This window comes from Sminthopsis crassicaudata, chromosome 4 (assembly GCF_048593235.1).
Source record: "Sminthopsis crassicaudata isolate SCR6 chromosome 4, ASM4859323v1, whole genome shotgun sequence".
NCBI classification, from domain to species: domain Eukaryota; kingdom Metazoa; phylum Chordata; class Mammalia; order Dasyuromorphia; family Dasyuridae; genus Sminthopsis; species Sminthopsis crassicaudata.
In genome coordinates, this window is record NC_133620.1 from 4068301 (window position 1) to 4084748 (window position 16448).

Sequence of the window (16448 nt, forward strand, 5' to 3'; positions counted from 1 at the left end):
GAGATATGAGACATTTACTCAAGAAACTGTCTACGATCGCCCCAGTTTTCTGCTTTCCTTCTAATATCAACTACATTAGTTGTTTCTGTACAAAAACATTTTTAATTTGACATATTCAGAATTATTCATCTTATACCTTCCAGTGCTCTTTAACTCTTGTTTATTTATAGATTCTTCTCCCATTCATAAATCTGATGGGTAAAGTATTTCATGTTTTTTGAATTCTCTTGTATCTCCATTTGTATCAAGATCATGTATCCATTTTGACCATATCTAGGTAAATAGTGTAAGATAGTGATTTGAACCCACTTTCTTCCAGATTGTTTTCTAATTTTTCCAACAAGTTTTTCCAAATAATGAATCTTATCCCAAATGCTTAAGTGTTTGCATTTGTCAAACACAAGGTTTTCATGTGCATTGTGTCTACTCTGTTCTATTCTGCAGACTTCAAAGTGCCCTAGAAATATGAGTGATGGAGAAGACTCTCCACCCTTGAGCCTCCCCTGCGGTCATACTGCTTTTATCTAGGGAGTTAAACCTGTTTATGCTCAGAAGTAATAGCTGGATATCAGCAGCTGCTTTAAGCAAACAAAGGAACAAATATGCCTACATCCAAATAATGTTGATTCTGTTAGAATTCTTAGTACCCCTGCCAACCAAACTTTTATCCCCTTCTAGTAGTGCTTTGCCTTCTTCAGCCCTGCTTGGCCAGGTGTAGAGGGCTGCAGATAGTGGGGGAACTCTGGGCTGCAGGGTTTTGTACCTTACCCAGTGTTCCCCTACTGTCTGTGGCCCTCTAACTTCCTCCACTCTCTGTGGCCTCTACACGCAGGGACTCAGGTATTTTCCTGCTTGGAGCCAAACTGTGCTCTCTGACCTTCTAGATATCTTGCTTCAGTCCCTTTGATGAAAAAAAGAGAGAAATAGATGGTGAAGAAAGGCTGTTTTAATGACTCCCCCTCCTCCAGATTTAGATACCGTTAAACTACTTTTCAGCATTATTTGTATAAGCAATGATAGGTGAGTATGGGGAGACAGTCAATTTGTGGAGGCCAAAAACCCCATTAAGTTGCGTGCAATCTCTTTTTTGGAGGCTGCATTTTTAAGCGACTTGCTTAGTTACCTTTCTTATTTACATGGGGAGCCAACACGGTTTTGTTCTTTTGTCATCCTGACATGACATTTCATTTGGCTCCTGGTTTATTTTTAGCCCAGCTATCAGAGTCATTCTCGACAGGACTGTTACCACGCTGGAGCAAGACAGCACATTGGTGAGAGACCTTCCCTGAGAACACAGCGAAGGAGCCCATACATGGGGAATTACAAATCCAGACCGACTCAAACTTGCACCGGTAATAACCACATTTCTTCTGTTCTACTATGTGCCTAGTGGAGTCCGAGATGGGATGGCTCAGGGCTTTAGGTTAAAGTTAAGATGCCATGTAGGAGCATTCGAATGATGAGGGAAACTCAAGTCATTTCTTTCCTAAAGGTCAGCCAGAAACAAAACAAACACAAAACTGTCTTGGGGAATAATAGGAGGCGTATGTTTTGTTACCTTGCCATAATGATATTGAAATTGGGTTAGATTACTGCTGAATCTAGGGATTTAAAAAATAATTCTTAAGTATTTAGTATTTAAAAATCTCAAAGCCAGTTCTAAGAGCAGAGATTGCTATAATTAAAATGCAATAAAATCAAATGAAATAAGTAAAATCGATTCTTCTGTGTAAATATATTATCCAAAATAAAATGAGGCCTTAATTATTCCCATTCAATATGATTGCATTTTAAATATAAACATCTGCATTTTAAATTCAAAATCAGTCATCTGAGCTGAGTATTGTCAAATGGAGAACGGGAAGCAAGACTTTGATTACTAGTGTGTTGTGAACTGTGTCGGCTTTATGCGAAACAGCCGCAAATCAGTGGCGTTTGTTTTCCTCTGCTAGACGAGTGGAAGAAAAAAGTCAGCGAGTCCTACATCGTTATCACCGAGAGACTGGACGATGACCTGCTCGTCAGAGACAAAGACAAGGCGGAGCTGGAGCAGGTCTTTAGGTAAGGCGGCCGTGGGACGCTGCTCTGGCCGGCCTCCCCAGGGCCAGTCGCCCTCCACCAGCAGATTGCGAGCTCTTCAGTGGCTTTTAGTCTTAGGGGGTGACGCTGAGCAGCCGGGACATGTCTTGGGGCTGCCTGACCCCACCTCCGGCCCCAAGAAGAGCCGAGTCCCTCTAGATCACCCCTCCTTGCCTGGGGGAGAAGGGCCCCTGATGCCATTGGGAAGAGCCACCCAGGGAGGCAGGACTGGGGATCGCCTCCTGTGGAGATCTTATTATGTGGCGGGGCAAGAGATCTTATTGTGTGGTGGGGCGGAAAATCTCATTCTGTGGCAGGGACAGGTGCCATTTTGTGGCAGGACCAGCCTCATTATGTGGCAGGGCTGGAGATCCCCTTTTGTAATGGGGTGCGATCTCATTTTACAGCGGGTCCAGAGATCATGGGGCCATGATCTCATTGCAGCAGGGATGGATCTCATTGTGTGGGCGTTTCCTCGGGCAGTGCCCATTACACCTCTCCATGCTGCCTGGCCCCACCCCCTTCCCTCAGCCCATCACATGCAGCTCCTCAGCTCTTGGAACCCACATTTGCCCCTTCCCTCGCAGGTCACCCATTCTTCCCACACGAGTTATTGGCTCATTTTCAGTCACTAATCTTAGGGAATTGTGTAGACTCCTGACAGGGTGCATGGTGTGGGAAAGTGCCCACACCCCACAAGGCTGAGAACTGGGACTTTCCTCCTCTCCCTTGGAGAACAGACTGGATTCCAGAGTAGTCAAGAGGCTGGCTGCCCAGCCGGAGGGAGGGTCAGCTATTGCGCCTCCTCCCCTTGAGAAATGTCTGAGAATCAGCTTTCCCTCATTATTCTCAGAAAATGTGCCCAAGCCAAGGATCCAGGAGCATTCTGGCTTTTCCAGAGTAGCCCCGGACACCCTGACATAGACACAGGCCTTGCATCTGGATGATACCATCTCTGGGGACAAAATACTGCTAAGACTTTGGCCAACAGAATGGATAAGAGCCAGAAAGGAACTCAATTGGCCTAGAAAAAAGGTGTTTTAGACGGCATCCTCCACGGGGGTTGGGTGATGTTCATGATGCTCATGGGCTGAGTGCCACCAGCCGGTCTATGTTGTGTGACCTCAGGGTGACTTCAGGAGGAGAGGGCCGGCTAAAGTCTGGAAGGCCTCCTGACCCAGCCTGGCCAGGTGCCCAGGAAGCCATTGCCCCTTCCCCTCTCCCAGAAACTCTGAGAGACTAGGCTGACCCATTGACTTTGGGGAGGGGGTTTCCACACCCAGGACTTTCCCCATGGAGGAAGTCCCACATCTGGTCTCCATCCTTTCCCCATCTCATAGCTGACAGCCCCAGTGTCCGTGGAGGCTTCTGCCTCATTCCGGTGGCCTTTGGTCCAGTGAAGCTAATGCCAGATTGTGCCTGATGAATAACCATAGAGACGATCGTGGATGAATGGCAGATGGATGGCGGAGAATCAGTGGGGATGGGGATGGATTATAGACAGATGTGGATCAGTATTGTTGAGTAATTTGGCCATCTTCAACACTTCATGACCTCATTCAGAGTTTTCTTGGCAGAGAAACCGGAGGGGTCAACCATGTAATTTCTCCAGATCATTTTACGAATGAGGAAACTGAGGCAGATGGGATGAGGTGACTTGGCCAGGTCACACAACTAGGATTTGAATTCAGATCCTCCTGATCCTTGTCCAGATAAATAACCTGATAAAGAAAAGGAAAGAGGCAGAATGTTGGCAAGAAGCAAAAAGATCTGAGTTCAAATTCTGTCATGTTGTGATCAGGGGCAAATCATAATGATTTTGTTTCTTAGGTTTCAGAGCGGTTTCTGATCATCTTTAACAGGACATTTCCTCACCAGGAAATCCCAACCAGCCACTAAGGACATTGGTTGTATATTTCCAGAGACATCCAGCAAGTGCCCCCTTCTCTCCTCAGGCAGCGGTAGCCTCTGCTACAGGCCCTGCCTCCCTCACCCCTGGACCGTGCAGTGGGTGTGGGGGCCCCTCCAGTCCTTCCTCCATTCAACTGAGTGATCTTCCTAAAAAGCAGGGGTGAGCGTATCACAAGCACAAGTGCAATCACACACACACATACACATGGCACACACACACACTACACTTACACCACACACGGCACACATACACAAGTACCACAATACATACCACACACATATACACACATGCCTTCCCTCTGTGATTCTCTCCACTCGACAGTTTGTAACTTGTTTGTGAAGGCTGTTGGGCACCCTGTTACCCCTTTAAAACTCAATGTCCTTTAGAAAAGGGGCTGCCTTGGTCCTTCTCTGTATCTCCAGTGATTAATACAGTGGCAGGTGAGCAGTAGGCCCTTCCTTGATGGTTTTTGGCTGACTGGCCATTCCCTGTGCCAAGAAAACTCTCTAGATCGAATTCTAACGGGCTCCTTGGGCATCAGGTCAGAGGAGCCAAGGCAGCTTGGAGAAGCGATGCTGGGCTTGAATCATGCTGCTTCCTGGACTTGGGCTTTGGGACCCTGGCCCTCAGCCATCCTCTGAGAGTAGTACAGTGAGGTTAGGACCACTGGCCTCAGCCAGGCCCCAGGCACTCCCTTGATTTCTCTGCACCTCGGCTTCCTCATCACAAATGGGAGGACTAGTCTTAACGGCTGGGAATGTCCCTTCCATGTCTACATCTCAAAACTTGGGATCTTAAAAAAAAAACTCTGTCGTCCCTCCAACTCATGACCTTCTTTCTATCTTTCTGACTTTCCTTTGAGTATCCCAAATACATCATTATTAAATTAATAACAAAATATGCAGCTGACTGAATGTTTGAGCCAGTTACGTGAGACACAACCAGTTTTGTCGACTATTCAAGTGTTATATTTTAATAAGCAACCATTTGGGGTTACAGATGATGTCAACTTGGAAAGGGGGAGTATCATAAGAAAGAAGCTTAATTGGATCACAAAACTTCATACTCTTCTGGGTAAAAGGTAAAGTCTTTTTAAAAAATAGCTTCATTATGCTACAAGAAAGGAAGTAACCTTTGGGTGCAGAACCACCCTTTTTAATGGCCCACACTACATTCTGCCAGAATTTATTATTAGCAATATATTCATAATTGCTGCTTCATTTTAATTAGGAACTCCATCCATGCCCCGGCAAGCTCTATGAACTCATTAGGATCTGTTAAGGTACTGGATGGTATGGCAGATGACAATGAATGTAAGGGGAAATTAGAAAGTCAATTGGGCTTAGGATGTTAGACTACATGGGAGGTGTTCAATTGGCAAGGAGTTTGATGCACACTGTTCCTTTAGAACAGGAAAAAGGAGAGAAAATTACATTTCTCTCCTAGGAATGATGTGTTTTAAAATCTTGAATATTTTAATTGCATATATCAAAACAGAAACATTTCACTAGAAGTCAATGGGAAATGAAAATTAGTATCTAAATATAACCACAAAAGTAACTTCCATTTAATAAAAAATCCTATTCTAGTTATTAAAGTTGGGCCCGAAAAAATGTACGATGACGAATCTCGAGTGCTAAATATCCTTAGGGTCTAGTCTCCTGCTGATCCACTTCACTGGCAGAAAGAGACATTGGATGTGAAAGAAGTGGGGAAAGTGTGGAGAGAGCACGCCGAGAGCAGGCAGGAGCTTTGTCCTCAACACCAGAGTTGACAAGGGGAATTGACAATCAGCCAAGAAAACAAATATCTTTTTAAATGACTTTTTCCCACCTTTGAAAACATCAAGAAATAAGAGACTTGTCTCGCTAATGTTTTTTAAAAATCTGCTTTATTGCTACCTTTTCATCTTTCCAGCAGACTGAATTTCCCCCTTTTCCTAAAGAAAAACAATTAAGCTGCGAGACTCCATATGGAGACGAGGCTCTGCCTCAGGCGCCTTCCCTCTCTCTGGTCCGTTCATGAGCCATCTTCTTCCATCTTCATTAGCTGGTTAGTGACTCAGAGTTTGCTTCTTTGGGGTCATCTTTTCCCTTCCTACCAGTCTCATCTTAAAGTTCACCTTTAAATTCATCCCTTTTAGTAGCAAAGTAAATCTAGCCATGTGCCCACCATAGGAGACTCCCCAAATCGCAGAGTTGGACGAACCTCAAAGCCTCTGCAGCCCAACCAAAGCTAAGGATTCTCTTTCTAATCCCAGCAGTGAATGGTCCTCTTGCCTTTGCTTGAAGGCCTCCACTGGGGACAGGCCTCTTCCTTCCCGGGAGGGCCCACGCTAAACTCTAGTTATCGGGAAGTTTGTCGTCTCTGTCCCTCTGTCCATTTATTCATGTGTTAGTTTATTTTAATCAAACCTATCTTTTCCTCTTGGCAGTTTCTATATTTTTCCCCATAGTTCTCCTAATTATCCCAAATTGAATCTCTCTTCCCGAAGGCAGCCTTCCAGATATCTGGAGATAACCTTCCAGCCCCTCTTCCTCCAGCCATCTCTCCAACTTATCAGAAGCCTTCATGAAATATGGGGCCAAAATGAACACCGTGGGCAGAGATGTGATCCAGGCAGAGAACGGTGGGAAACATCCCTCTCTCATTCCTTGGAATTGTGCCTCGGACATACATTCTTTTTTTTTTTTTTTTTAATTTTAATTTTATTTTATAATTATAACATTTTTTTGACAGTACATATGCATGGGTAATTTTTTACAACATTATCCCTTGCACTTACTTCTATTCAGATTTTTTCCCTTCCTCCCCCAACCCCCTCCCCCAGATGGCAGGCAGTCTTATATATGTTAAATATATTACAGTATATTCTAGATACAATATATGTGTGTAGAACCGAATTTTTTGTTGCACAGGAAGAATTGGATTCAGAACGTAAAAGTAACAGTTTACACTCATTTCCCAGTGTTCCTTCTCTGGATGTAGCTGGTTCTGTCGGACATACATTCTAATGGCATTTTTGCTGTTTCTTTAGGGTTAACTAAAAAAGTCAAAGGAACTGTGGAGAGCGCTATTTCTCTATGTGATAAGAAAATATATTTGCCTTTTCTATTTTGAAGGCAAATTTTAGAGGACTTTTATGTTTATAATGTCCACATTCTTCAATGTATCCATTCCCTTTCCCCTTTCAGAGGGCCAGCCCTTATCACAAATATATAAAGAGGGGGAAAGCAGTTCAGCAAAGCTAACTTTGTCGTCAAACAAACAAACAAATAAAAACTTCCATCACTTTAATATTCCATACTAGGAATCACCCACTTTAGCAAACTTGGAACAGGTCACAGTCTCATAGGTATCTCTTTTTGGGAGCCAAACTTGGTCACTAAAAGGTCAGTTTCAATTGTTTTATTGTGATGTCTTCTTATTTTTTTTTATTTTAATTACTGCATATATGATCATCCTGGTTGCTCTTAAGATACTTTTTAGTTGTTCATGTATCTTCCCTCTCATTTTATATGCATCAGCTTCATCATTTCTTTTCTAGACATACTCCAATTAGTGTGCATCTACTTTATTTCTGGTTCTTCGCTTCTACAAATATGAAAACATAAATATTTTGGTGTATGTGGGGCCTTTGATTCTATTATCTATTCTATTATTAACTTCTTTAATATCTATAACTAGTTATCTGTATTAGATGACTAATATCTAACATAATATCTGAAACAATGCAGATGAACATTTTAGTCACTTGATTCCTTTAATTCCAAATGTATTTTTTCCAGAATGATCGGTCCAATTCATGGCTCTGCTGGTGTGTACTACCCCTTGTTGTACCTAGTTCTTTATTAGAATCGGCTTGTCCGCCCTGTAGTGGACGTTTTCCTTCTCTTGACCATCCTTTTCATTTGATTTACCAGACTATTGCCAATGGTGTTCTCACCAGCCCTCTATGATGTCAGAAACATTTATGTGTATAAGAATTAAGGGCTATGGGGGAGAACGCAACGTCTCCCAAAAGACAGAGGACAGAAGAAGAATCCATCTGTGTCCACGGGAGCTGTGTTCAGTGTGATTGAGTCCCTTTGGCCCAACCCCTTTGCAAATCACTCTTCTCATTTCACGGCATCTTTGTCCAATTTCTGATGTGCCATGCTACTGCGCTTTGGGCTTTTTGGTTGGTTCAGATTTGGTTCAGAACGGCAGTGGTCATTCGTACCAGTAAATGTTTACCATCATTTCCTTGGAGAGGAAAAAGTAATATGCCAAACCCAGTCTTTCAGAAGAAGATTCTCTGCATGGCTTTCTTAAGTCTCGGCAATCTACAAGTCAGTCAGTCAAACTGCTGATTTCACAGGTGTGAGCGTTCATATGGAAAATTTAACTCTCCTTTTCTGCACTGTTTCAAATGGACTCCAGCACCCCCCCACACACACACCCACACCCACACCCACACACACACACCCATACCCACACACACACACATACACACACACATACACACACATACACACACACACACACACACACACACACACACACACACACACACAGTCCTAGGGAAGTGAGTGCATGGTGCAAATGGATTAAAACAATGGCCACTCCTTCTTAAGATGTGCATTTTCAGAAAATAAGGACTGTACTGTTGACTAGCTGTAAACCTGATAATAAGGCACAGTTGTGTTCCATAACGTGACTGTTATCATGAGAGATCTGCTTATTAGCCGCCTCCCTAGGATATACTCTTATCCATTTGTACCTTTCCAATTCTGTCAGGTTTGTGCTATTAAAATAAGTGCAAAACAAGGATGTATGCTAAAATGGGACAGTGCTGGGATGGTAGAAGGAAATCAGATGTCAAGTCCCAAGATGTGGCTGGGAATGTTGGCTCGGAGACATTCAAACTTTGCTAGTTCAGGTCACCCTTGACCTCAGTGCTCCTAAGCCATTCCTTCTGCCTATCCTCGCTACACTTGTCCCCAGCATGGATCTGCTAATGGCTGTACGGGACTTTATAAATGTAAAATACTTTCTAAATGTCAGCTCTTATGTCCATTCAAGCACAATACAGTGAGGGTTTTCATTCCTGGCCAGAGTAAGGGGGCCACTAGCTAGGAGGGGGCTACTGGAGCCAAGAAGAGAAGGTACAAAGTATGAGTATATTCATCAACATCAAGGGCTGGAAAGAACAGAAGTAGTCTGGGAAATCAAATGAAGAGGATGGTCAAGAGAAGTGTGGACAAGCCATTTCCACTAAGTTACTAGGTACAACCAGGGGCAGGGGCAGGCTACAGACCAGCAGAGACAACACCCAAACAGGGGCCAGCAGGAAAAGCGCCAGGATCTCTCTAAAGAAATTCATTGCATTGGGGTACTAGGGAGCTTGGACTAGATGGAGGTCTTGTCTATCTATTCATCTATCTATCAAGCATCTATGTTTTTCTGTCTGCCTATTTATCTACTATCCATCTATCTACTATCTATCTATCCATCTGTCCATTCTTCCATCATCTATTTCTCTATCTGCCTATCTGCATTGTCTATCTATCTATCCATCTACATATCAATCATCTGTGCTTTTCTGTCTGTCTATTTATCTACTAGACCATCCATCTGTCTGAATGTCTATTTATTCATCTATCAATTATCTATGTCTGTTTTTCCGTCTGCCTATCTTATTTATTATCTATCCACCTACTTATGTCTGCCTATTTATCTATCCATCCATTCAACTGTCTATCTATCGATCCATCTATGCAAAAATATAGATAATAGATTTAAAACAATAAAGGATGTCAGCTTTGCACTATTATTGCTTAGGATAGGGGGACACGGAACACACCTGCCCTCGATGGCTAACCTCAAAATCTGTTCCATGATTCAAGATGGAGGGTTTTTAAAGGGGGCAGAAGGTCCAATGATGGCTGCTGCTGGAAAATATCAAAGGAGGCCCCCTACCACAGTCCCCTTTCAAAGGCTGCTTGTGGCTTCCTTCGGAGAAGGAAGGGGTGGAAAGAAAGTGCTATTCTGGCCATCTTTTAATTTATTTGTTTGTTTATTTATGTGTCTATTTATTTATTGGCATGAAGGCAAAAGACTCAGAGAAATCTTTCACTTCCTTTCTCACTGAGACCTTTTAGGAAAGTGTAGTGTGTCTGTCAAAGACATGCAGTCGTTGGAGTTAGAGTTCTGGGATTCAGATCCTACTAAATCAATAAACCTTTGTCTGCCTCAGTTTCCTCATCTATAAAATGAAGATCCTGGGACAGCTAGGTGGTGCAGTGAATAGAGCACCAGCCCTGAAGTCAGGGGGACCTGAGTTCAAATCCGGCCTTAGACACTTAACACTTCCTAGCTGTGTGACCTGGGCAAGTCACTTAACCCCAATTGCCTCAGCAAAAATAAATAAATAAATCTAAAAAAAATTTAATTAATTAATTAATTAAAAAATTAAACAAACAAACAAATAAACAAACAAACAAATAAATAAAATAAAATAAAATACTACTCATCCAGGTTGTTACAAGGATAAATATGAGCCCTAAATTAATGTTAGTTAATGCTATTATTATCCATTAGCATGAGTGATAGGACACATGACTTGTCCCATCCCTTCCCTCTAAAGCAATAATCCTTAATCAAGATTAGCACCTTTCTTATATAAGCTCATAAATCCTGACCTCATCAAGGTATAAAGAGAATGGATTTTAAGGAGAATTTATATTGTTTTTGAATTTTCTTCTTTTTCCTGACATCATGGCTCATAGTTACATCTGTCACTCATACAACACCAATATAGCCATAAAATGCACATGTACCTGCACATCCATACACAGCTATGCTTAAATGTGGGAACCCTGAGAGGCAGAGCAGCTCATTGGTTAGAACCAAATTCCCACCCGGCACTCCTTAGATCCAAACACCTACAGGTGGTGTGACTGGGGGGGGGGGCAAATAATTTAACTTCTCGGTCCCTCAAGCATTTTTCTCAGACTCTTTGTGAAAGCAGAGGTCCAAATTGGCACTGGCAAAGGGAATCTCCTTCCCAAGAAGTTTCCTATCCTGAAGAAATGACAGTTCTAGATTCTCTGTCTCCTCACTCCCTCCCTCCATCCCTCTTCTCTCTCTCTTCCTCCCTCCTTCTCTCTCTGCCTTTCTCTCCTCTCCCTCCTTCCCTCCCTCCTTGCCCCCAAATGTGTGTGTGTGTGTGTGTGTGTGTGTGTGTGTGTGTGTGTGTGTACAGTTATTTCTTGAGTCCGATTTATTCAGGATTAGCCCAGTGCTAAAAGACGTGTATCAAAAGTTCACGTGATTGGTCACAAGTGCCTCAGTTCTCAGTCAGATCGCTCTAACCCATGCACAAGGTATTCAGAGAGCAGATAATGGGACGTCTGACCTACGTCCTCCAGACGCGTTTCTTGGAAGTCGTAATCTCGCCTTCCTCCAAAGACTCTTGGGAGCAGCCAGGTCAGACGCGTCTCCTGACTTCTCAGAAGGCCTTGTCACCACAGCGGGATGGAGAAGCTGAGTCAGACTTGATCAGCAGAGTTCTCCAAGGACAAAAGGGTCTTACACCTTTTCCAGGGGTTCCTTTTCTATCTGTGGCTTTTGACACGCTCTTCACCCCACCCTCCCTTAAAGAGTTTGTACAAGACACGGGGAGCATCCATCGGTGAATGGAACCATCCTACGGCACAATCAGTCCGTAAGGATTTCTTGGTGCTTATTTAGGGCTAGGCCCAAGGCTAAGCAAGGGGAAGAGGAAGGACAGAAGCCATATCCCTGCCCTCAGGGAGCTGACAGGAGGGGAGACCACGTGCCAATGTACATGTCCTAAGGCCTCAAGGCAAAAAGGAAGATTCTGTCAAAAGCTACAGGTGCTCACAGAGAAATGAGCCAATCCTAGCTCCAAATCGCTCCCCTCAGCTACTTGAACGGTTTTTCTCTCATGTTTAGCCATTTGCTTGGGGTGTGGTGATTTCTGTATGCAGACAGGTAACCATGAGGAGGGGGGAAGTTTTTTTTCTGCAGTTATAATAATAGGTTTCCCTTCTACAGTTTTCCAAATGAAAGACAATATACTGAAAGATTAAATATGTGATCATCTGTAAAATCTCTTTGCAGCTCTGATGAAGCCTTCAGCAAAGTCAATTTAAATTACCGTACCGAAAACGGGCTGTCCTTACTTCATCTGTGCTGCATTTGTGGGGGTGAGTACCCTGGGCTCTCCTGTTTTCTCCAGCGATCGCCCCCCACCCCGGTGCTGAACAGCTACAAGTCCATTCTCTTGTTGGGCCTGCCTCTGTCCCTTCAGACTCTGGTGACATTTAGTCGGAGGGCAGACCCGTGGCCAGCGGTCTGCTTAATTTGGTTCTGACTTAGAGTAGCCGTGAGTCCCAAACCTGTGATTATTTAAAAACTAAAGGACGTTTCCCCCCAGAATTGTGCCTGCCAGTCAAGCAAAAGGCAGATGTTAAAGTCACAGGCATTTAAAGTCTTACCCAAAATATTGTCATTCAACACGCGTTTATTTTGTGCCGCGCATCCTAATAAGCATGAAGGGAATGAGGAAAAGCAAGAGAGGGGCTCGCCTTCAGGGAGCCCACCTCTCGGGGCGGGAGGCAAGACATCAGCGACTCCATGATGGGTCTGGAGGAGACATAAGAGGAAATCTCAGAGCGAAGGCTCCAGGATCTAGCAGGAAGGCAACCCTAAGCTAGCAGAATATTACTCAGTATCCTTGGGATGCAAAGCAAGGAAAGAACAAGCCCATAGCCTCCCCCACCTTCCAAAGGGCTCCCTGTCTAATGGTGGAGACAGTGGGCCAACCGCCTGCCCGGACAGGCTGTGCACATTGGAGCGGGTCAGCAAAGGGGAGGTCCAAAGATTGAGGGAGCTCGGAGACGCTTCCCCTGGGGAGGAAGAGAGGGAAATGTTTCTCCAGCCTCCCTGCTTCTGGTCCTTCCCTCTGAGACCCTCTCCAGCTGTTCCTCTCCCCCTCTCGTTTGTGCTTTCTTGGACACGTGGTGCCCCTGTTAGCTTGGAAGCTCCTCTAGGACAGGGAGTGTCCTTTGCTCTTCTTTGGATCCCCAGCTCTCAACCCAGTGCCTGGCTTAGAAAGGGACTATGTCACCTTGTCCCTTTATCTTGACTGTACCCTCCACCTTCCACCGAACCCCCTCATTTTGTTTATATCCTCAGCCCTCTTCACCAAGGTGATGCTTGAGGAACTGGGAAGGGAGGAAGTAGTACAGAAGGAGAGCAGTAGGGAAATTAAACTAAAAGATGGGAAAGGCGTGGGGGAATCTTTAGAGCATTTTGTAGCAATTTAGAAGGTGGGAAGAAAATGAAAGCCGCTGAGGAGGGCTGGAGCAGCAGCATCCCTTGTCAGTCTTTGCCTTCTTGGACCTTCCCTACTCAGTCTTTCTTCCCTCTCCAGCCCAGGTGCCTTCAATAATTTGAGTACTCATACCTCATGGGTGGATTGACAGAGAACTTTTAGGAAGGGGAGCGGACGCTCTCTGTGTCTCAGGGAATGTCTGACGGAGCCACCTGGGTCCCTGTGGCTGTCCTCTGCGTGATTTCCCAGGCACCCAGCTCCGTTTTCTCCATTACCTAAATTAAGATAAACATGATCACCAAATAGATAGGGAGCCCCACATGAGAGCACCACAGAAGCCCATTTGAAGCCTGAGAAGGCCATTTAAGGGAGACAGAATTAATAGGACCTAAAAGTAAAATGGCTGACTTGCCCGCAATGAACTTTTATTGAGCATCTGACTCAGGTTTAGCCCTTTGAATTTAATCAGCCTCTTTCCATTTTCTCATCTAAGGCAACAAGTCCCACATCAGAAGCCTCATGTTAAAAGGGCTGCGCCCATCTCGGCTGACAAGAAATGGCTTTACAGCTCTGCACTTGGCAGTTTACTTGGTAAGTCGTGTGGGGGCCTATTGATAATGCACGGGGAGCATGGACCGCCTGAGTCGTCCCCTTCTAGCTTCCCCACAGGCCACTGGAAGTCCCATAACCCTCTAGTGCAGAGAAGGCCAGGGGAGACTCAGGGACAGTCCCCCGTGGTCAGGAACTCTGCAGCGTCTGTGAGCCCCCGCGTTCTGGAAGTCATTGGGGTGCCCTAGCTCCCTTCGCATTCAGAGGGATGTCTTCCCTTCGATTCATTATGAAGCTCCAGAAACTCCCCTCATTTCCCTTGTCTAGAAAGCTGACTCAGGAGGTTCCTTTGGCGAGGTATGTAGTGTGCCTTGATTACCCAAAGACTGGCGAAGGGGCTACCAGTTCTTCTTGGATCCAAGAGCACCCCACTTCTCACCCAAGCTGAGGGGCCTATACCTAGTTAGAAAGGACCCCCAGGTCAGCCCCAAGAGGAAATGCAAGTCCCAGATCTGAGGTTACTTCCTCAAGCTCAGAGGCAGAAAGGGGCAGAGAGTGCCTGGAGGGTATGGCTGGAGAGGCAGCTGGGACCAAATGTATTTAGGAAAGCCTTGAATGACAGATAGTGGGAAGCCTTTGGTGGGCTGCGGGGCCACAGTCTGATGATGCAGATGGAGAAGGAAGCAGGGAGCCCTTTAAGGGGACTGGTGGGACTGAGGGTCTGCCCTTGGGAGTGGCTGGCTCTGAGAGATGTGGTAGAATGGGATTGATGCAGAGACTGTGGCAGTTTGGGGCTGAGGGGGAGAAGAAGAAGTCACTGATGACCTGAGAAAAGGGATGAGAACATCAGCTCATGGAGTTGTCGCTATCAGAAATAGGGAAGTCAGCAAGAGGAAGCTCGGTTTGGGACGTGTCAGTTGGAACTGCTAATGGGATGGTCGTAGGTTTAACTCCCTGTGCTGAACCCCACTGCCTGTTCGGGGGGGACTTATCCCAAGCTGAATATCAGCCTTGCGCCGGCCCATGTTCCCAAAGACAGCATCCAGAAGGGCTTTCCTTTCCTGCAAGTGCCACTTGGATCCCATTACCTGGTGCATGGGGGCTCTCTTTTGGGGGGCAGGGGGAGAGAACACTTAGCATCTTCTAGACATCAGCAAGAAGAGCACTCACCTGAAATAAACACGGACCACTTCCCTCCAAAGTAATGGGGGACCGTGACACCCTTAGATGATGGTCACTCAGAAGCGTGAGCCAAACATCGGAAGGGACAGACAAAGCTGACCTTCAGGGTGGTCACATGCTTCCTGAGGCCCCGTGTGAGGGCAGACAGTGCAAATGGAGGGGGATTCACAGGAACTGGGGGGTGGACATGAGGCAAGGAATGGAGGAAGGGACGTGAAAAGGGAGGGCACGACTGATGCGAAACCACATTAGTGCGTCTCGGTTTTCTGGGCCCAGTCAGCGGCTGCACCCAGTACAGTGACCCCGAAAGGCCACACCGGCCGCCTCCCGCGTGGCTGCGGAGAGCCAGCCTGTCCGCGGCCAGATGCCTCTGCATTTCTGACGGATGGCCTTCCTTGGCAGTCCTGGAAGTTGCTGCAGCTGCTTGTTTTTCGGCACGTTTCTCCCATTTTTCCTCCTTTGCGGTATGCAAGTTCAATTAATCAGCTGGCGGTGCGTGCAATCATCCAAGAACACTTGGTTCATGAAGGATATTTCCTAAATCACTGGCCCTTTTAAGAATTGATCAGGTAACTGACATTCAGCCTTATACCATCCCTTTTCCCTCTAAGGGTTCTTGTTTTTATAATTGAGACAGACACCGACTTAGTGGCTCCCATTCATCAAGAATTTAAGGCATCGATTATTGAATAAAAAAGAAAAAGAGGCTTCGAATCACCACATTTCCACGAACGGCCACTGAAACAAGGCTTCACTCGGCTTCTCCCTTAATTTCCATTTTTTCCATTTGACCAGTCGTATTTCCTACTCAAAAACTGCCGCAATTGCTCCGCGGCTTTTAACATGATTGCACTTAGGCTGCCATCCGATACCAGATAATTCCCCTTCTTTATGTGTATCCCTACCTCCTCCCTCTTAAAGAAGAACGATAGAGAATGGAGAATTATTGTGTCACAAGGAAGCTTCTTGTGGGAAGGGACCTCCCCTCAAAGTCCATCTGCTCCAACCTGGGCATGAGCCGGAAACTTCTCTAAGGTTTTGGCCACAAAGTGCTCACCCTTTGTTCAGAGATGGAGCTCTGCTGACTGCTGACTCTAGAATAGAAGCATCCTCAGCTTGCTCCAGCTTGGGGACATTTCCTCTGGCATCCAGCCCAAATTGGCCCTCTGAACTTCCTTCCTTTCCTCTGAGATGGCCGGCTGGCTCTGTGCATGGAGTGCTGCTCCGGACTTCCTCCTTTCTGACCTCTTATTTCTCTGGAGGCTGTCCAGGCCTCCTTTCTCCTCCTCCAACCTTTTGGCTCTCCCCCAACTTTTTGAAACTCTGCTTCAGCTCCCTTTGCTAGAACATCAGTCTCTTTCCTCATTTGTGGGGGTCCCTCAA

General features: G+C 45.5%; 1 protein-coding gene across 1 annotated transcript in view; it reads left to right on the plus strand.

Moving 5' to 3' along the window:
• Nucleotides 1-1216: 1216 nt before the first annotated feature.
• Nucleotides 1217-16448, plus strand: part of TNNI3K (TNNI3 interacting kinase) — a 114073-nt gene continuing 98841 nt past the window's right edge. Inside the window, exons 1-4 of the mRNA XM_074265591.1 lie at nucleotides 1217-1352; nucleotides 1953-2061; nucleotides 12119-12204; nucleotides 13828-13925. Of these exons, the coding sequence (XP_074121692.1) occupies nucleotides 1313-1352; nucleotides 1953-2061; nucleotides 12119-12204; nucleotides 13828-13925 (333 nt within the window). The 5' untranslated portion in view covers nucleotides 1217-1312. The remainder of the gene's footprint in view (nucleotides 1353-1952; nucleotides 2062-12118; nucleotides 12205-13827; nucleotides 13926-16448) is intronic.